General features: G+C 42.5%; 1 protein-coding gene across 23 annotated transcripts in view; it reads right to left on the bottom strand.

Moving 5' to 3' along the window:
• Nucleotides 1-22,742, bottom strand: part of tcf12 (transcription factor 12) — a 455,542-nt gene that overhangs the window by 48,404 nt on the left and 384,396 nt on the right. For 18 of the 23 annotated variants that reach the window (XM_068017858.1, XM_068017857.1, XM_068017856.1 and 15 more), the window contains 2 exons: nucleotides 9,377-9,448; nucleotides 5,615-5,821 (listed from right to left, as the gene is read on the bottom strand). The exons of 1 other annotated variant lie outside the window; for it this stretch is intronic. In XM_068017858.1, the coding sequence (XP_067873959.1) occupies nucleotides 5,615-5,821; nucleotides 9,377-9,448 (279 nt within the window). Of the gene's footprint in view, nucleotides 1-2,873; nucleotides 2,970-5,614; nucleotides 5,822-9,376; nucleotides 9,449-22,742 lie in introns of those variants that run through there. 4 more of the 23 variants (XM_068017861.1, XM_068017873.1, XM_068017874.1 and 1 more) reach the window with 2 other exon arrangements.

Here is a 22,742-nt window from a genome sequence, read left to right as displayed (position 1 = left end):
TGAGATTGCGCGCGCGAGAGAGATTGCGCGCGCGAGAGAGATTGCGCGCGCGAGAGAGATTGCGCGCAGCGAGAGAGATTGCTGCGCTGCGAGAGAGATTGCGCGCGCGAGAGAGATTGCGCGCGTGAGAGAGATTGCGCGCGAGAGCGCCAGGGAGCGAGATTGCGCGCATGAGAGAGAGAGAGAGAGAGAGGGGCAGAGCGCGAGAGAGCCAGAGCGCGAGAGACCGAGAGCGCGAGAGAGCCAGAGTAGAGAGAGAGAGAGGGGCAGAGCGCGAGAGAGCCAGAGCGCGAGAGACCGAGAGCGCGAGAGAGCCAGAGCGCGAGAGACCGAGAGAGCCAGAGCGCGAGAGACCGAGAGAGCCAGAGCGCGAGAGACCGAGAGAGCCAGAGCGCGAGAGACCGAGAGAGCCAGAGCGCGCGAGACCGAGAGAGCCAGAGCGCGCGAGACCGAGAGAGCCAGAGCGCGCGAGACCGAGAGAGCCAGAGCGCGCGAGGACCGAGAGAGCCAGAGCCAGAGCGAGCCAGAGCCAGAGCGAGCCAGAGCCAGAGGAGCCCAGAGCCAGAGCGAGCCAGAGCCAGAGCGAGCCAGAGCCAGAGCGAGCCAGAGCGAGCCAGAGCGAGAGCGAGCCAGAGCAGAGAGCGAGCCAGAGCGAGAGCGAGCCAGAGCGAGAGCGAGCCAGAGCGAGAGCGAGCCAGAGCGAGACAGAGCGAGAGCGAGACAGAGCGAGAGCGAGACAGAGCGAGAGCGAGACAGAGCGAGAGCGAGACAGAGGCGAGAGCGAGACAGAGCGAGAGCGAGACAGAGCGAGAGCGAGAGCGAGACAGAGCGAGAGCGAGACAGAGCGAGAGCGAGACAGAGCGAGAGCGAGACAGAGCGAGAGCGAGACAGAGCGAGAGCGAGACAGAGCGAGAGAGAGCGAGAGAGAGCGAGAGAGAGCGAGAGAGAGCGAGAGAGAGCGAGAGAGAGCGAGAGAGAGCGAGAGAAGGAGAGCGAGAGGAGAGCGAGAGAAGGAGAGCGAGAGCGAGAGAAGGAGAGCGAGAGAGCGAGAGAAGGAGAGCGAGAGAGCGAGAGCGAGCCAGAGAGAGAGAGAGCCAGAGCCAGAGCGAGAGAGCGAGAGAGAGCGAGAGCGAGAGCGAGAGCGAGAGCGAGAGCGAGAGCGAGAGCGAGCGAGAGCGAGAGCGAGAGCGAGAGCGAGAGCGAGAGAGCCCGAGAGAGAGAGAGCCCCGAGAGAGAGAGAGCCCCGAGAGAGAGAGAGCCCGAGAGAGAGAGAGCCCGAGAGAGAGAGAGCCCCGAGAGAGAGAGAGCCCGAGAGAGAGAGAGCCCCGAGAGAGAGAGAGCCCGAGAGAGAGAGCCCGAGAGAGAGAGAGCCCGAGAGAGAGAGAGCCCGAGAGAGAGAGAGAGCCCGAGAGAGAGAGAGCCCGAGAGAGAGGGAGGAGAATGACAGCGAGAGCGAGAGCTAGAGAAAAATTATGAGAGGGGGAAGAATGAAGGACAAGGCTCTCTTTACTGTGATTTAGTTCCACAATGGTCCAGAAAGGTGAATAGCAGCAAAAAGGCACTGGCAACATAGACAGATGATAGAAATGTATCAAGAAGCAAATGGGCTGGTGGCTGTCATATGTTTTACTATTATATTCATCATATCTCCTGATATTGAAATCTACCTCTCTCCCAGTGAAAAGTGGGCTGTTTCAATATTAGCGATAATTTCAGTACTCAGCCACTTCTAATCTGCTCTGAAGCGTAAATGCAGTATAATTTGCACAACATCCAGCTTTATTTTACTCTATGAAACACATTACGCCTGCTGCAAACATGACTAAATAATGTTGAACATGTGTGTGTATTTTTTCTACTCAACAGCAGCTCTGGAAACCCTACATTGGCTGCTTAATTTAAATTCCTGGAGTGTATCTGTTTCAAGTTGTGTACTTTTCCGTGAAAATTCTCTTATTTAGCAATGGCTCCCACATTTTGAAGACAAGATGGATTTGATTAATTGATTCTATCTGGGGACTAATCTATAAATTGTTTGCCTCAACAGATATTTCCACTACAGCTGTACTCAAATCCCTTTCATTAAAAAGCTCAATTTCACAACCACAAATTAAACATTGCATTCCATCAGCTCTTGTCCCTGCTCATATCCTCTTGGCTAGTTCATTTTTTCAAGTAATTTTCCAAGCTTCTGCAATGCAGATCATCTTGCCTGGTTTACCCATTTGCTCTATAAAATTTGATAGACAACATTTGTGCCAGTACTTACACATCTGGAAAAAATGTGAGCATAAACTAAAAATTCTCTGTGAAAAGTCTGTTTTCTTCATACTGACTGGATTTCACAAGGCGTTAACCTCAACTAATTTTGGGCAGGAAAAAGACGACATTTATACCTCAAATAGAAAACAAGTTGCAGGTGCAGTTTATCACTGGCATTCTTCCCATCAAGACAAGACCCTTGCAAAGACAAATTTTTTTACCACACAAACCAACCAAGGAACATGATTTTCCCCAACAACTTCAGATTTAACCGTGCTCAGGTACAAATTCTGCTGTGGAGATTCAATGGCAAGTAGATGTTTTACATTACAGCAGCACTTTGACTCCTCAGTGTAGGGCCTAATTGCAATAATTAGAACTGCAACAAACAATCCACTCAAAAAACTATTTCTGAAAAAAACTGACCTGTCCACAAGCATGGACTCCAAAATACATCTCAAAACTGTAAACCATTTACAACAATGTGGCTTTAAAAGGTAATATCCAGTGCTGCGGTTAATGCCGACATCAATGGAAAAGGAACATTAAAAAGGTTGTAAATAAAAATACCCTACGTACCTGCCATTAAAGCTTTAGATAAAAATGCTTTGTAAAGTCTTTTTTTATGGCAGATAGAATGACATCTGACACTTGCATCTAGTGTTACCGTACTGTTAATGGCTGAACAAAGCTGCTTCCAGGTCATACTGTTGAGACAGGGGTAGTCAATAAAACATATAAAAATGCAAGGATCACTGGTTAGTACATTAGAAATACACATTAACTATATAACCTATAAATGTAGTTTGACCATTTTGAAAATCTTACTAAAGGATGGATATTACCTTTTCAAGCACATGACATTGTCAACGACAAATGTGAATCAGTTCTCTTTAATCCAACAATACTTGTAATATTACAGTAAATCTGCTCACATTTCAGGCACAGGTGAGCTTTGTTTGATGGGACTGGTCTTAACCAAGAAGAAAATAGCCCTAATGGTCACTGACACCAAACACGTTCACAGCTGCAGCTTCAGTTGTCCAGAGAAACAAGACAAAGTGGACTGATTCAGTTGCCGCATCTTAACCCATACTCTGCTAAACAGCAATGTATAGAGTTAACAATTATTGCAACAAACACAATACCTTCACCAGCACTGACACCTCATCACATAGCCCAGTATTTTAAAGTAGCAAATGTACAAAAAAGCAGAAATAAGAGACCATTTTTCAAGGTTTAATTTCTACATTTGTTACAGAATTTCTTGGTAATTAACCATGAATTATTTCTCAGTAAATCTGACAATCAGTAATTCTTCTGTGAAAATAATATGCAGACTGCCAGCAATGGAAGCAAGACATAAATTTTACTGAATATTTAACATACACTCCCTGCAATGATTTCATGGCAGTAAATTAATCTCAGGGTTCAAATGACGCAAAAACTCAAACTCCATTCTGAGCCTGTCACTCCAGAATTGGCCTTTATAGCCACTCCAGGCGCTGCTTCACAAACCACTGACCACCTCCAGGCGCGTATCCATTGTCTCTCGAGATAAGGAGGCCCAAAAGAAAAAAGAACTCCCTGCAATGATTTCATGGCAGTAAATTAATCTCAGGGTTCAAATGACGCAAAAACTCAAACTCCATTCTCATGGTGTGTTCTCAATTATTTTAATATCTACATAATATTTCCTTCAATTTAGATGCAGCCAATTTTGACAGCTGTGCACAAACAGTTTTTTGCTGAAAGACTAGGCAAAAACAGAATTCCATCAGATTGGCTCTGCTTTAAATTCAGAGTTAATTTAGTTTAGGGGAAATTGCACCATATAATCAAGAAATTTTAATAAAAGTCAACAGCATTCAAATTGAATATTGAATACTCCACATTAACACCTATTGCATGGTTCTTGGTAATAATTAAGCTGGACTGAAGAAACAATCTGAACTTTAAAATTGTTTCAACTTAAACTATAGCATGACACAAAAAGCAATTTCCTATACATGTAGATCGTTTCTCTTGGACAGAGACCAAAGCTTCAATGGAAAACTTGCTGTAAATCAGGGCTTTTATAGGGAAGAGGAGGAGAGGGGAAAACTGGAGACACAGGAACTGAACAATTCAGATTGGTGCTTAAGTGAACTTCTTCCTTGAACTAGGAAATGCTGTATATAATCAAATCAACTTTTGTTCAATGCATGAAAATATACTTTACAGAAAATTAGTGATTCCAAACAAGTTACTACAATACCATGATTGTAACAGAAATGTTTTATAACATGCTGTGGGAGCTTAAGGTTTTTTTGGGAAGCGGTGAGGGTACAGAAATCAAAACTCGTAGCTACGTACGGTTTAGAGATTTTAATTCATAACAGCAAGGAGTTCTGAACACATCCAAATCAGCTACATAGTGTAAATGTAGCAATATGCCAGATCATGCTACATCACAACTTGCATATACAGCACAAGAAAATACTGCAAAACAATATTCTGATTATCTGTGATCTTTTAAAAAAAAATCCAAGGTGAACGTGGTTTCAAATGGATTTGAAACTATTCGTCCACCACATGAACAGACACCCAGTTATCTACAGCTACAATGTAGTCAATACTGAAGGTTTATCACCTCATCCAGAAGCAGAAAACTTTTTTCCCCTGGAATCAGGCATGATCACAGTTTATTTATTTATTTAGAGATACAGCACTGAAACAGGCCCTTCGGCCCACCGAGTCTGTGCCGACCAACAACCATCCATTTATACTAACCCTACAGTAATCCCATATTCCCTACTACCTACCGACCTACACTAGGGGCAATTTACAATGGCCAATTTACCTATCACCTGCAAGTTTTTGGCTGTGGGAGGAAACTGGAGCACCTGGCGAAAACCAACGCGGTCACAGGGAGAACTTGCAAACTCCGCACAGGCAGTACCCAGAATTGAACCCGGGTCCCTAGAGCTGTGAGGCTGCGGTGCTAATCACTGCATTTGAAACCATTTGAAATAATTTAATAAAATGACCGAACATTTGCATAGTGCAGCAGAAAGACCTTTGTGCATGCAACAGTAGTGTCAAACATGACGGCAGACACAATGTACAATTTTACTGATGAGGTGAGCAATATTACTGTAGACCTCGTTAGCTGCACTAAATCTTAAGGATTTGTTTGCTTGACTTATTAGAGGAGCTTTTTCTTCCCTATTTAGAAGGTTTTCATTAAAAAAATTCTGGTTATAACATTGTGTTACAAAATCAAAAATCTGTATTGGCCACTGAGAATAAATTCTTTCCATGAAGATTGCTGACTATTTTTTCCTGTTGTAAAAAAAATTTAAAAAGTTACCATCGATGTTTGTTGACCAGATGCTACCAGTGCAGATGCTCCATAATTTGAATTCAGTCCTCCAATTGGCCCATTTTGTGATGGTCCCAGTAAACTATGCATGTCACCATGGCCACCAGACATGCTTGTTGAAGGCCCAACAGCGTGGCTTCTGAGAACATGAATAGCATCATCCAATCGGTCTAGACGATCCTCCATTCGTGTTTGCTGTTAAGAAACAACATGCTGAATGAAAACATTTGCTTTGGCAACACTTCTGATAAGGTAAACTCACAGCTGGCCAGTTAATGTATTAGGCATGTCATGGATAAGAAAGGAAAGAAATAGCAACAAAAACAAATGGCCTCAACAGCAGCTACAGGCATTTGGAATATGTTTTGAATTATAAACCGGATATCTGGGGAAAGGCAATTTTCAAAAAAAAAAATTACACATTAAATGGGACCATTTATTTTGGGCAGGGCAATTTGAAAGTTTGCGATTTTCTCAGCACAAAAAAAGAGAACCATTAAGATAGTTATTTCAGTTATTTGACATGTTCTTTTGTTGGACATATAAATTTACTTGGGTATGGTATCATAATGGTAATGTTATTGAACTAATAATCCAGAGGCCTGGACTATGATCTGGAGACACGAGTTCAAATCCAACCATGGCAGCTGGGGAATTTAAATTCAGTTAATGAAATAAACCTGGAATGAAAAGCTAGCATCAGCAAATAGTGGCCATGAAACCACCAGATTGCTGTTCAAAACCCATCTAGTTCACTCGTCCTTCAGGGCAGGAAATCTCTGCTGTTCTCTCCCAGTCTGGCCTATATGTAACTCCAGACCCACAGCAATGTGCTTGACTCTTAACTGTCAGATTAAATGGTCTAGCAAGCCATTTAGTTGTGCCAAACCACTGCGAAAAACAAGAATAAAATCGGAGGGACCACCTGACATTGACCAAGGTACCAGATTCAGACACGACAAAGGCACACCCAGCCCAGCCAACACTGCAAAGTCCTCCTCACAAACATCAGGGAACTGTGCCACAATAGGGAGAGCTGTCCCAAAAACCTAATCAAGCAACAGTCTGTCAGTCATACTTAAAGAATCTTATGTTTCAGCCAGACTCCTCCATCACCATCCCTGCCAGCGGAACAGGACAGACCCAAAGGTGGTGGCACTGTGTTATACATTTAGGAGGAAGTTGCCCTGGGAGTCCTCAAATAGACTCTGGACCCCATAAAGTCTCTAGGCATCAGGTTAAATCTCCTGTTGATTTCCACCTACCACCCTCCCTCAGCTGATGAATCAGTACTACTCCATTTTGAGGTAAGGTAAGACTGACTGACCTGCAAGAAGCTAAGGCACATAATAAACTCTGGGTGGGGGAACTTCAATGTCCATCACCAAGAGTGACTCGGTAGCATTGCTACTGATCAAGCCAACCGAATCCTGAAGGAAAGAGTTACCTGACTGGGCCTGTGGCAGGTGGCGAGAACACCAACACAAGGGGAAAAACCTACATTATCTTGTCCTCACCAATCTACCTGTCATGGATGTATCTGTCCCTGACCAGTTACCACTGCACAGTCCTTGTGGAGGTAAAGTCCCATCTTCACCCCAAGGACACCCTCCACTGTTTTGTGTGGCACTACAACCATGCTAAATGGGATAGATTCAAAATAGATCTAGCAACTCAAAACTGGGTAGCCATGAGGTGCTGTGGGCCATCAGCAGCAGCAGAATTGCGTCCCACCACAATTTATAACCTCATGGTCTGGCATATCCCTCAATCTACCATTACCATCAAGCCTGGGGACCAACCCTGGTTCAACGAAGAGTGAAGAAGAGTATGCCTGGTGTAGCCCCAGGCATACCTAAAAACCAGATGTTGACATGGTGAAACTACAACACAGGATTACATGCATGCTAAACAGCAGAAGCGAGAGCGCTAAACAATCCCACAACTAACTGATCAGATCAAAGCGCTCTAATCCCGTCACATCTAGCTGAGAATGGTGGTGGACAATTAAACAACTAACAGGAGAAGGAGGCTTCATCAACATCCCCATCCTCAAATGATGGTGGAGCCCAGCAGAAAAGACTGATGTGCTGAGTGGATGACCCATCTTGGCTTCCTCCTGAGGTTCCTGCTATCGCAGAAACAAATTTCAGACCATCAGATTCGCTTCACATGATGTCAAGAAATAGCTGAGTGCACTGGATAGGGCAAAGGCTATGGGCCCCAACAAGATCCCAGCTGTAGTACTGAATACTTGTGCTCCAGAACTAACATACTTGGAGTCATGCTGTTTCAGTACAGCTACAAAACTGGAATTCACATGATAAAGTGGAAAATTGCCCAAGTATATCCTGACCACAAAAAGCAGGACATATCCAATCCGGCAAATTACCACCCCATTAGTCTACTCTCAATCATCGGCAAGCGATGAAGGGATTGTTGACAGCGTGAGAAAGCAGCACTTACTCATCGACACTCACTTTGGGGTCGGCCAGGACCATTCAGCTCCAGACCTCAATATATCCATGGTCCAAACAGGGACAAAATAGCTCAATTCCAGAGATGAGGTAAGACTGACTGTTCTTGACATCAGAGCAGCATTTGACTGAGTCCTAGTAAAATTGAAGTCAGTGGGAATAAGGAGGAAAGCTCTCCACTGGTTGGAGTCATGCCAAGCTCAATGGAATATAGTTATAGTTGTTGGAGGCCAATCTTTTCAGCCCTGGACTTAGGTGTAGAGATCCTCAGGGTAGTGTCCTAAGCCAAACCACCTTCAGCTGCTTCATCAATGACCTATCCTTGATCTTAAGTTCAGAAGTGGGGATGTTCACAGATGACTGCAGAGTGTTCAGTTCCATTTGCAATTCCTCAGATAATGAAGCAGTCTGTGCCCTCATGCAGCAAGACCTGGACAACATTCAGGCTTCGACTAAATGGCAAGTAACATTCGTGGGAGTCACCACTGACCAGAAACTGAACTGGACCAGTCATATAAATACCGTGGCTAAAAGGGCAAGTCAGAGGCTGGGTATTCTGTAGCAAGTGACTCACCTGACTCCCCAAAGCCTGACCACCATCTACATGGCACAAGTCAGGAGTGTGATGGGATACTCTCCGCTTTCCTGGATGAGTGCAGCTTCAAGAAGCTCAACACTATCCACGACAATGCAGCTTTCTTAGTTGGCACCCCAGCTACCACTTTAAACATCCACACCAGTGTCTGTAGCGTGCATCATACACAAGGTGCTTGCAGGAACTCGCCAAGGCTTCTTGAACAGCACCTCCCAAAACTGTGACCTCTACCATCTGGACAGCACCTCCCAAACCTGCGACCTCTACCATCTGGAAGGACAAAGGCAGCACGCATGGGAACACCTCCAAATCACACACCATCCTGACTTGGAAATATATCACTGTTCCTTTTATCGCTGCTGAGTCAAAATCCTGGAACTCTCTATGTGTCAGCAAAATGAGAGTATCTTCACCATACAGACTGCAATGGCTCAAGAAGGCAGCTGACCACCATGCTATCAAGGGAAATTAGGGATGGGCAATAGATGCTGGCCTTGCCAGCGATGCACACATCCCGTGAATGAATAAAAAACAAATCAAAATTAAAACAGAGGAGAATATGGATTTAAGCCAGAATAAAAACACTGCTTGGTACACTGTTGTAATTCATGCAGATGGTCTACAGGTCTAGAACAGTAAACCATGGATGGAAATGCACCGTCGAAAGAGAAGTAGTACCTCACAGACATCCTTTAAGAAAGACATTGCATCTTGCAAATGCTCATGAAGTTGCTGTTCAACCCGGTTTTTCTGGTAAAGCCAAGACATAAGAAGCAAAAAGCATTAATATAAACACTTTAAAAGCTAAGCAAATCCAACAGGCTAAAAGAATTCATATTGAAATTACAATTTTAGCAGATTTAGAGAATGGAAGAAAAATTTAATTAGCAATGATCTCATTGATGATTCAAAATATAAAGTAAACTGAAAAGTTAAACCTTTATCACCCCATTTTTGTAAAGTTAGCTTACCTATTCTGTACATTGCATAGTTCCCTGTTCAGATAGTAAGCAGGCAATCTGATCTCACACCTTTACTCATGCCTGTCTGTAACTAGCCACTTGGTAAAGAACTCATTAGCCAGTACATTCTTCTGTTTCCACATGGAAAAGCCCCTTGCCCTTATAATGTCCCAATACCTTGGTAAAGATGAGTGAGCTTTCACATAGAAAAGTTAGGGCACAGAAAGAGAACATTCAGCCCATGCACAATTGCAGGTGTAAACCCATCTGTTCACACTCATTCTTCCGAATCACAAACTCCATATACAATTAGTATTTGCTGACACGCACAAAGGCAATCACCGAGGTAAAGTATGCCTTTCAGATGTCTATGCCATACACAATCACGAGTAGATGAGCTTCCCCAAGTTCACTGCATATAAAGCTGTGCCCTGGAATGTACCAGAGAAGGCATCAAGTTAAAACTCCAGCAATGCAAATAAAAACAATCAGCACAAACTCCCAAGCAGCATCAAGACAGAACTCAAGAGCAGGGTGGGTAGAAGCTTTGAATAATAAACAAGATGGATATTATAACATTAATGCTTCATTAACCTCCCATTAGAACAGTTAGAGGTAATTGATCTGAACTGTTGACTTGTTTCTCTCTCCACAGATGCTGCCTGACCTGCTGTGTATTTCTAGCATTTTCTGGGTTTTTTTCTTCAGATTGAGTATCAGCAGTATTTTTCTTTTTAACATTCTTCCTTCTTTGTTAAACCCTCACACACAATCCAAGATATAAAGTTACTGATGTCTGAAAATTTAGGCAAGTGTGAAGTAACTATTATGATGAACTGCTCATTAGTTTTAATCATGGGGATATAAATTGAAACTAAATTGGAGACACAAACATACAAATCAGGAGGAGTAGGCCACTCTACCCCTTGAGCCTGCTCCGCCATTCAATAGATCATAGCTGATCTGATTGTAATCCCAACTCCATCTCCCTGCCTACCCCAATAACCTTTCACCCCCTTGCTTATCAAGAATCTATCTACCTCTGCCTTAAAAATATTCACAGGATCTGCATCCACCGCCTTTTGAGGAGACTCAAAAATTTTTCTCCCCATCTCGGTCTTAAATGGGTGACCCCTTATTTTTAAATAGTGACCTCTAGTTCTAGATTCGCGCACAAGAGGAAACCTTTCCACAGCCACCCTGTCAAAACCCCTCAGAATCTCGTAAGTTTCAATCAGGTTGCCTTACTCTTATGAACTCCAGCAGATACAAGCCTAGCTTGTCCAACCTTTCCTCATAAGCCAACCTGCCCATTCCAGGTATTAGTCTTGTAAATTTTCTTTGAACTGCATCCAACGCATTTATATCCTTCCTTAAATAAGGAGACTAATATTGTTAACAGTACTCTAGATGTGGTCTCACCAATACCCTGTATAACTGAAGCATAACCTCTCTACTTTTGTATTCAATTCCCCTCACGATAAATAACATTCTATTAACTTTCCTAATTATGTGCTGTACCTACATGCTAACCTTTTGCGATTCATGCACTAGGTCACCCAGATCCCTCTGCATCTCAGAGCTCTGCAATCTCTCACCATTTAGACAATAGTTTCCTTCTCACTTCTTGCCAAAATGGACAATTACACATTTTCCCACATTATACTTCATCTGCCAGATCTTTGCCCACTCACTTAACCTACCAATATCCCTTTGGAGCCTCCTTAAGTCCTCTTCACAACTTACTTTCCTACCTAGCTCTGTCTCATCAGCAAATTGAGCAACTATACTTTCGGTCCCTTCATCCAGGTGATTTATATAAATTGTAAAAAGTTGAGGCCCCAGCACTGATCCCTGTGGCACACCACTTGTTACATCTTGCCAACATCTTGTCAAAATGACCCATTTATGCCTACTCTCTGTTTCCTGTTAGGTAGTCAATCTTCTAACCACGCCAATCTTCTATCTCCTACACCATGAGCTTTTATTTTCCACAAGAAGCTTTGATGTGGCACCTTATCAAATGCCTTCTAGAAATCTTTATCCACATGTAACTCCCTCAAAGAACTCCAATAAATTGGTTAAACATGATTTCCCTTTCATTATACCATGTTGACTCTGCCTGATTACCTTGAATTTTTCTAAATGCCCTGCTATACCATCTTTAATAATAGCTTCTAACATTTTCCCTAAGACAGATGTTAAGCTAACTGGCCTGTAGTTTCCTGCTTTCTACCTCCCTCCCTTGTTGCATAAAGGAAATACATTTACTATTTTCCAATCTAATGGAACCTTCTCCAAATCTAGGAAATTTTGGAAAATTAAAACCAACACATCAACTATCTCATGAGCCACTTCTTTTAAGATCCTAGGATGAAGTCCATCAGGATCCTGGGACTCGTCAGCCCGCAGCTCCAACCATTTGCTCAGTACTACTTTCTGGTGATTGTAATTTTCTTGAGTTCCTCCGTCCCTTCCATTTCCTGAATTACAGCTATTTCTGAGATGTTACTTGTATCCTCTACGGTTCAGACCAATGCAAAATACCTATTCAATTCATCTGCCACCTCATTATTTTCCATTATTAATTCCCTGGACTCACTTTCTAGAGGACTGTCGCTCACTTTGTTAACTCTTTTCTTGTTTAAATATCGATAGAAACTCTTACTACCTGTTTTTATATTTCTAGCCATCTTTCCCTCATACTCTAATTTTTCCCTCTGTATTAATCTTTTAGTCGTTCTTTGCTGCTTTTTATATTCTGTCCAATCTTCTGACCTGCCACCCATCTTGGCATAATTATATGCTTTTGCTCTAAGTTTGATACTATCTTTAACTTTTTTAGTTAACCATGGATGGTGGGTCCTCCCCGTGGAATTTTTCCTTTCTCGTTGGAATGTATCTATTCTGTGCATTCTGAAATATCCCCTTAAATGTCTGTCACTGCATCTCCATTGATCTATCCCTTAACCTACTTTACCAGTTCACTTTTGCTAGCTCTGCTTTCATGCCCTCAAAATTGCCCTTGTTAACGTTTAAAATTCTAGTCTTAGATCCACTCTTCTCTCCCTCAAACTGAATGCAAAATTCAATCATCATATGATCGCTGCTGCCTAGCGGCACCTTCACTATGAGGTCATTAATCTTTTAATCCTATCTTGTTGCACAACACCAGGTCTAGTATAGCCTGCTCTCCGGTTGGCTCCAGAACGTGCTGTTCGAAGAAACTATCCCGAAAACATTCTATGAACTCCTCATCTAGACTACTTTTGCCCATCTGATTTTTCCAGTCTATATGTAGATTAAACCCCTCTATGATTATCGGCATACCTTTCTGACAAGCACCCATTATTTCTTCCTTTATACCCCGTCCTACTGTGTGGTTAGATGGCTGTATTTGACTGCAAACTGCCAATTTTTCCTAAGAATTGATAAAAGCCTTCAATGCTGCTGCTGGTACAGCAGCACCTACGTACAACCCCAATCCTCCGCACACTGCACACATTACTGGATAATGCTAAAGAAGTTTGTGTGAACCCAAGAGAACGCCAGCACCATCTTTCCTGCTATGTAAGTCAGCTCAGAATGTTGCTTGGATGATGCGTTTTTCCTGCAATGTGCCTGAGAATACTTTGCAACTAAACTGTCTTTATGTCAGAGAAGGAAAAGAGAAGGTAAGCTTCTTAAAGTGGACCGAGACTTGAATGTTTCATCATATCTAAAATTATCATGGTTGGATTAATGTACTCAGAATCAGCCTCGCAGATGCTTGTGCGGACATATGTTAAGAGCAGGCCTACAGTAGTAAAATGCAAACTTGTATCGCGAGCAGTGGTCACACAGATGTTTGTCCATGAAGCCAGTCAAGTTCATCGGCCCAAGGTACCCTAAGTGGGTCAAAATCATGGCCCAAAAAAAACCTAACTTTCCAAAAAGGTCAGTATCTAACTACTAAAACCAGAACTTCACCAGAAACTCAAACTGAAACTGAGCTTAAAAACTACTATGGAATCTTACAGCACAGGAGGCCATTTGGCCCATCATGTCTAGGAAAGATTTATCCAATTAATCCCACTCTCTTCTCTTTCCCGTAGCTCCGCAACATCTTCCTTTTCAAATATATACCCATTTCCCACTTGAAAGTGATTACTAAATCTGCTTCCACCACCCTTTCAAGCAATGCATTCCAAATCATAATTTGCTGCATACAAAATTTCTCCTGATCTCCCCCTTAGTCCCTTGCAATTACCTTAAATTTGCGTCCTTTAGTTATCAACCCTGTTAATGGAAACCATTTCTTCCTATGTACTCTATCAAAACCAGTCACCATTTTGAACACCTCTATTAAGTTTCTTTGTAACCTTTGCTGCTCTAAAGAGAACAATCTCAGTTTTCCAATAATACAAACAAACAAATGCTGCAAATACTCAACAAGTCTGGCATCATCTGTGGAGAGAGACAGTTAATGTTTCAGGTCTGTGATCTTCCATCAGAATAGAAGCTGCTCGCCAGTCTCTTCGCATAACTGGTACCATTTTAGTAAATCACCTCTGCACCGGCTCCAAGGCTTTGACATCCTGCCTATAGTGTGATGTCCAGAATTGGGCCCAATATTCCAGTTGAAGCCTAACCAGTGACATAGAAAGCCTATTTGCTTCTGTACTCTTTGTCTCTATTTATAAAGTCCAGATTCCCATACGATTTAACAGCCTTATTCAACTTGTCCTGCCCCTTCAAAGATCTGTGCATGTGAACGGCCAATGGGAAACATGCTGAGAAACTTAAATTTGAATTAAGGTCCCAATGGCACTTCGGGCACTCTATTTGAATATGTTAATTGTATCCCATCTGCCTCTACATAGGAAACTTGCACGCCTCAAAACAGGCATGAATGCAGAGGGTTGGGGACACATTCTATGTTTTAAAATTTTCAGCACCCCTCCCCCTCCACTCCCACCTGTTGAAAGGGGTGGAGTAATATTGAGGCCTAGGTGTAGAAAATTGTTCAAAGAGGGGGGAAGAGAAAATATAAAGAGTTGTACATTCCTATATGTTGAATTTTGTGCCAATTTACTGAGTTACGTTGTCAGTGACACAAAAAAATTAAGCAACTAAACCATCTTAAATTTTATTGGAGCTATCCATTTCAAAGTTGAAAAAAACTTTGTTACCAGTGAACAATTGTGCAGAAATGATGAACTAATTAACTTACAGCTAGCCAAATCATCTTTCCAAATGTCCTTTTCGAATTGTGTGGATTACAAAGCTGTCTTTATGTTTGTTTACAAAGTTAGTTTTTTTTAGTGAGATTCCTGTAATGGAGTTTCAAATTAGGCCTGTAGGCAGTTTTATAAAAAAACAAGTTGCACATTTATTTTATGGACTGCCTCATCCAATCATGAGTAAGTCACATCACATTTGAACAATAGATTCCTCCCTACTCTAACATATAACCTGTCTTTGCTCAAGCTCAAACAACAGTACAGCACAGGAACAGGCCATTCGGCCCTCCAAGCCTGCGCCGATCTTGATGCCTGCCTAAACTAACACCTTCTGCACTTCCGGGGCCCATATCCCTCTATTCCCATCCTATTCATGTATTTGTCAAGATGTCTCTTAAACGTCGCCATCATATCTGCTTCCACCACCTCCCCTGGCAGCAAGTTCCAGGCACTCACCACCCTCTGTGTAAAAAATCTTGCCTCGCACATCCCCTCTGAACTTTGCCCCTGCACCTTAAACCTATGTCCCCTAGTAACTGACTCTTTCACCCTGGGAAAAAGCACGGAGTTCACACGGAGTTTTTTAATTTTCCTCATTCCCTTCATCCTAGTAAGCTACAGTTTTTCACCTCCTCTTGAAGTTGCTCCCATCCAGCCCATCTTATTTGAGGACGCAGTCCCATGGGGGCCAGGTGCTCCCTGGTATCGCACCCAAGAGATTATCTTTTAGTTGACAGCTTGGTCACTCTTGGGAACCATCACAGACAAGCACACAACTGGCAGAGATCAGTGGATAATGAGCGGGAGTGGGAACACAAATCGGAGCAGCCCTACCACAGTCAGCTGAGATCTGAGCTCTTCTGTTTTTAGCAAATGAATCTTTCTCCTCCCAATAAATAGTCTTTGAAGTTTAACCTGAATTTCCTGCACCATAACTTTTTGCCAAAATCCATTTTACAATTTTCAATTACTTAAGTTTTATTTTGCTCCATTCCCTCCCCTCTGCCACTTGCTAGTTCAGTTACCAGGAGTGGGCTGGTAACTATTGATACTCAGTACGCATGTGGTTTTCATGAAGAACATGGAAATACACACATCTGAATCTTTGATTTTTATCCAGGATGTGTACTCCAGCTTCAAGATGTGTGTAGGGGGAGATAGACTCATTGAGCTATTTCTCTTTAAAAAAAAAAATGAGTAGGCTGCTCAATATTATCTATCCCATTCAATGCCTTCTTCAATGATGCACTGGGTATCAGTATTAGGGCTGTTTGGAATGTTTATTTCAGAAATTTCTGAAAGAAATGAGGTGCTTCTTTTTACAGTTGATGTGTTTTTGCCAAACCCACCCAGGATACTTTCATTCCATTTACCACCCTGAAGAATGATATAGTCAACGGATATTGTGGTTCTGTACAGTTCAATGGTCCTTGATGGTATTTGAATGTACAGAGGGGTGGGGGGAAATCTATGATCCATGTTAGGACCCAAAGCCTCTGGCAGATGGCAAGTTTTACCTAGGATTAAGTGGGCTGGAACTGGGAAAAAAACAAAAACAAAGGTTATTCTGGCTTTCTTTAGCCCTTGTGCAAGATCCAAGATCCAGGTGAATTTGTGGCAACAGGAAAAGTTGATGAAGGAAGGATGTATTCAAATCTACTGCTCAGCACACTGAAAAATAAGCCAGCTGCCCAGTAGATAAAGCCCCCAAGATTCATATCTGGATTAAGCATTTGGTGACGAAAAGATTTGGATGTCCAAGAAACTTCATCACAATCCTGCAATTGCTCCATGATGATATGACTGCAACTGTCTTGAGTGAGATATCTGAAACAGATGCCTTCAAAATCTGGACTGGGATCAAGGAAGCCCCTATACTATTTACAATCTACCTGACAATGGCTGTTCACCCCACCAAAAATCATCTGCCCTCTGGTGTGAATATTAAATATTGCTTAGCTGGAAAACTCTTTAACCTCACTTGCCTCCATGCCAAAACTAAACTGACCACCACAGACATACATGATCTACAGTTTGCTGATGACTGCAGTGTTGTTGCCCACTCTGCACCAGATTTGCATGCCACTCTCGATCTATTCAATTCTGCATACGAGAAACTCGGCCTGTTCTTGAAAGTTGCCAAAACAAAACTCATATCAACGGGTCAGCCAAATATTCCACCTCCCATATATGTTGAAGGAGACACTCTGAAATATGTTGAGCACTTCCCATACCTTGGCAGCCACCTCTCTCGAAAGGCAACCATTGACGATGAGATCCAACTGCGCGAGCTCAGCCTTCTACAAACTACAGTAGCGAGTGTTTGACAACAAAGAACTCTGCAAGTCAACAGAAGTTCTCGTGTACAAAGCAGTTGTCGTCACCACACTCCTGTACTGCAGTGAGACCCAGAATGTACATCAGTGACACGTAAGAGGGCTCGAGAAATTCCATCAGCAATGCCTCGGTCACATCCTTCGGATTCAACAAGAGGAGTGTTGAACAAACGCTAATGTCCTTCATGAAGCCAGCTTCACAAGAATTCCAGCAAAACTCCTGGAAAATCAACTTTGACGGACTGGATACTGTATCCAGATGGCAAAAAACGATCTCACCCGCCAGGTCCTGTTTTCTCAACTCTCAAATGGCCAGCTTTCCAGGGGAGGACAAAGAAAATGCTTCAAAGACACTCTGAAGTTCTCTGACGCGCAGCAGGATTGACATTGATGACTGGGGTGGGCTCGTTACTAATCATTCAAGATGGCAACAACTTGTCCATCAAACTGCATCATGCTTCGAGTCCAAACACCTTAATAAAGAGGAAGAGAAGGAAAGGAAGCAAAAACTGCACTTCAGATCCCACTGCCTTGTGGGACGTCCTGCTCCATGTGCCCAAAGATCTGTGGGTCGAGAATTAACCTGTTAAGTCACAAGACCCACGGCAGAAACTAGTGACCCTGAGTAGACATCATCCTCAAATCGGGGGACAACCGATGATGACATGTAGCACTGGATGTAGACATTCAGAACATCAAATTCCTGAAAAAGATAGGAACATAGGAGCAGCAGCAGGTCATTCAATCCATCGAGCCTGCTCTGCCATTCAGGACGATCACAGCTGATCATCCACTTCAATGCCTTTTCCCCGCACTATCCTGATATCCCTTTATGTCATTAGTATTTAGAAATCTGTCAATCTCTATTTTAAACATACACAGTGACTGAGCTTCCACAGCCCTCTGGGGTAGAGAATTCCAAAGATTCATAACCCTCTGAGTAAAGAACTTTCTCCTCATCTCTGTCCTAAGTGGCTTCCTCCTTGTTTTGAAATTGTGGCCCCTGGTTCTAGACTCCCCAACCAGGGGAAACATCTTACCTGCAGCTACCAGTCTATCCCTTTCAGTATTTTGTAGGCTTCACTGAGATCACCTCTCATTCTTCAAAACTCTAGAGAATACAGGCCCAGTTTCCCCAATCTCTCTTCATTGGAGAGTCCCGCCATCCTGGGAACAAGTCTGGTGAACATTCGTTGCACTCCCTCTATGGCAATAATATCCTTCCTAAGGGAAGGGGATCAAAACTACACACAGTACACCAGGTGGTCTAATCAAGGTCCTATACAATTGAAGCAAGACTTCACGACTCCTGTACTCAAATCCTCTTGCGATAAAGGCCAACACATCATTAGCCTTCTTAACTGCTTGCTGCACCTGCATGTTAGCTTTCAGTGACTTATTGACGAGGACACCCAGGTCCCTTTGTACATCTACACTTTCTAATTGCATACCATTTAAGAAATACTCTGCACATCTATTCCTCCTACCAAAGTGGATAACCTCATTTTTCCACATTATATTCCATCTGCCACATTCTTGCCCATTCACTAAGTCTGTCCAAAACCGCTTGAAGCTGCTTTGCATCTTCTTCACAACACACATTCCCACCTAGTTTTGGGTCATCCGTGAACTTGGAAATACTACGGTTTGGTCTCCACATCCAAATCATTGATATATATTGTGAACAGCTGGGGCCCAAGCACTGATCCCTGCGGTACCCCACAAGTCACAGGCTGCCAACGCGAGAATGACCCGTTCATTCCTATTGTGTTTTCTGCCTGTTAACCAATCCTTAATCCATGCCAGTACATTACTTCCTATCCCATGTGCTTTAATGTTGCTAACCAACCTCCGAAGGCCTTTTGAAAATCTAAGTATACCACATCCACCAACTCTCCTTTATCAATTCTGTTAGTAACATCCTCAAAAAACTCCAAGTTCGTCAAAAACGATTTCGCGTTCATAAATCCATGTTGACTATGCCCAATCAGATCATTGTTATCGAAGTGCTCATTTATCACATCCTTTACAATAGATTCTAGCATTTTCCCAATGACTGATGTAAGGCTAACAGGCCTGCAATTCCCTGTTTTCTCTCTCCCTCCATTCTGTAACAGTCCCAATGATGCATGCAGTGCATCATTGAAGAAGGCGTTGAATAGGATAAGTAATAGTGAACAGCAGAGGTCATTTTTTTTTATATATAAAGAGAAATGGCTTCATGAGTCTCCCATCAGGCATGTTTCAAGTTGCCCTCTATTAAGTCCTTTCACCACACTGAAGGTTATTACATATTATCCCAGATTTGAGAGTTCACAGAACAAAGCAGTTTCCATAAGCAGATCTGTGCCACCTATAAACTGAAACCTGCAACTTTATATGTGATGTGCCATATGTCAAACAATTAAAATTTTACGTAATAAAAACAAGAAATGCTGGAGCCACTCAGCAGGTCCGGCAGCATCTGTGGAAAGAGAAGCAGAGTTAAAGTTTCGGGTCACTGACCCGTAACGTTAACTCTGCTTCTCTTTCCACAGATGCTGCCGGACCTGCTGAGTGGTTCCAGCATTTCTTGTTTTTATTTCAGATTTCCAGCATTCGCAGTATTTTGCTTTTAATTAAAATTTTACCACCATTTTCTTTTTCCATTGGAGACAACATGAGCTGCCCACCAGTTCTGATGTCCATTTTGAAAAGTAAAGATCAAACCGTCAGGCTAAAACTAGTAAATTTACAAATTATTAGATAGAAGCAAAAAAAAAAACTAGTACAATACTTGACTTGCACGAAACATCAGTGTTCAAGAAATACTGGAGTACACAATCCTTGCAGCTCTTTTCCAGAATCTTTTAATGGCATTTCTGCTGAAAAGTTTTATCAGCAATGATCCCAACAGACCACCTCTTCACTGCCTCACATGGAATTGAACAGTGAAAAATGTCAAATTCAAATGCTCAGCTTTTATACAATTTTCTAGGATTTCAAGTTTCAATAACCAGATTAAAGATGCTATGCAAAATATTGCTAGGGCAAACCAATGAGCAACTTGACACATGATTGGAGTCTCCTTCTTTAAGAGTCTACTCAAAATCTAACTCTTTGACCATGCTTCTGGTTACTCTACTTCATCTCTCGTGCTCTGGCTCAAGGTTCATTTTTTTTCCTACATGCTTTTGTGAAACGATTTTTTCCCCCAATGTTCAAGGTGCTATATAAATGCAAGTTGCTGTTGTCACACTTGCCACGGGGTTCAAAAACATTACATACTTGAATTGCAAAAAGTAAAATATCCTTAAACTTAAGCCATCAAAGGTAATGAGTTTCATCAGTCCCTCATATTACAAGCGTGTGTACTTTAACATTTCAAAAATCAGAGGTCATTTCTGATGCAATTAACTTACAAATACAGGCATCACCACCAGAGGTAGCCATCATGAGCAGATGGCCTGTGTGCAAAGGTGGATTCCTCCAGAGAGTTTCATATATTGTTGTTCTCTCCCAAGACAAGTTCAAAAGAACTCTCTCAATCACAACTGAATAAAGTGAATTTAAGTTCACATTCTGTCAAAAGTCATAGCAAACATTTCTGCAGTGTATTATTTTTGATATGAGACATAACAGAGCTCTGTTTCAATCACATACTAGGTGAGGAAACTCAGTGCCTTGAATTTGGCATGGTGGTCAATGGGAAGAGAGGCAAGCAGCAGAAGAAGCTGAACATATGGTCGAGTTCTTGAGCACCTCACACTGTCATTCAAGTTGATGGCTGAGGGGGGCTTTGGTAGACAGATGGTGGCGAACAGAGAAGCTGGGGGTAGCTTTGCTCTCCAGGACAATCCTGGAGTAGTAACTGGTTTTGACAGAGGAGAGTGATGGTGCTTGATGTGGGCCAGCCAGATCTGATGATAGATAGTTATGGCAGTTGTTTGCCAGACACATACTCAAGTCTGTGTTCCTTGGACTTGAGGGAATGAAGGTGGGGGCCATGCCTTGTGGTTAAGGCCAGGATGGGAAACAGGAGAAGTTTTGCTCAAGTTGAGGGCAAAGGTGGAAGTGAGAAAGTGGTTGAGTGAATCAACGGTTGTAGAATTGTCATGGAACGAGGGCAAAAGGTCAGACAGTTTGAAATTTGAAAATGCAGTTTTAAAGTGATATGGGGGAGTGTTTTATCCACAGATGCATTTAACAACGCAGTTGTTTTTGTATGCACTTAAGCATACAGCTAACCTTTTATGTAACAATAACTATTCGGAATCGCATTTGAATGGGTTTGTGTTTTTATTAAGTAACAGCAACAAGGAATAGTCACTATGAATATAAATGAAAAAATACACCTGCTTACAATAGCCACTCACATCTGATTTCCAAAATCCTACTAGACAAGTATCTCAATTTGCCCTCATTGTTAATCAATCATTCATGTGAACAATAAATCTAAGGAATAATTAGTCACACATAAGCACTTCTGGTTGCTAAGCATGAGAAATTCTGTATCTTCTAGTCCTATGACCTCATGCTCTATGCTGCTTCCAGGCCTGATCACTCACACAGTACCTAGGCTCTAGGCTGTCATACTCATGCTTCAGTGTCAGCATCTTTGCCACCCATGTATTTTCCAAACAATGGGTGAGACACACTGACAACTAATTGCTTTTAAATTTCTTGACATACAGGCTTCCTCAAAGCATTCATCAAAGATGGCAATAGGGCCGGGAGCAGGATTGGAATGGATGCTGCCAAGGATGATAATGGAAATGACCTCCAGATTTATAATTGAGCTGAATTGTTGCGCTGGTCAAAATTTTTCAAAGGGAAACTACAGGATGGCTGAGTGGTTCCAGCATTTCTTGTTTTTATTTCAGATTTCCAGCATCCGCAGTATTTTGCTTTTATTATAGGATGGCTCTGTTCCTCAAGTGCAGTCATGTTGTACTTAGAGAGACTGACTAACTTGTGGGACTTTCTGCTTGAGATGTACGAGAGCGCTAAAAGAGATAGATAGAATGAGAGTCTTGTACCATGTGAGGCAGAGCATTACAAGATGGAGATTCAGAGTTGACAATGTGAGAAACTGTGTTTGAGAAGGAAAAAAGGAAGCGAGACAAGCAAGAAAGTAGCAATTGAGTTGGAGTAGCAGAGATTTATTTACAAGACTCTACAAAAATCCTCTTTCCATCGATCAGCAATGTCATGAGATGTCAACCAGCAATTGAAGTAAGCTGGGGTAAAGTGACACCACACGCCATCAGCTCAAACACATCATTCACAGAAGCTTGCGAGTAAATCTGTTGCTTGCCCCGCCCCCCCCAATAGAAATGCATTGTGGCTTGGAGAGTTTCAAGGTGAAGGTAGGAAGAACAGGGCAACTTTAACAGAGGATGTAGCAATTTAGGAATCAAGTTACATTAGAAAATGTACAGTCGGCATTTAGTAATATTTAGGAAGGGGCAAGCAACTAGAAAACTGAAATAATGGCTGAGGAAGGGATCATTTGAGACAAAATTGCCCAAGTCGTTGTCAGCCA

This window comes from Heterodontus francisci, chromosome 38 (genome assembly GCF_036365525.1).
Source record: "Heterodontus francisci isolate sHetFra1 chromosome 38, sHetFra1.hap1, whole genome shotgun sequence".
NCBI lineage: Eukaryota > Metazoa > Chordata > Chondrichthyes > Heterodontiformes > Heterodontidae > Heterodontus > Heterodontus francisci.
This window is presented reverse-complemented; position numbering and strand designations above follow the sequence as displayed.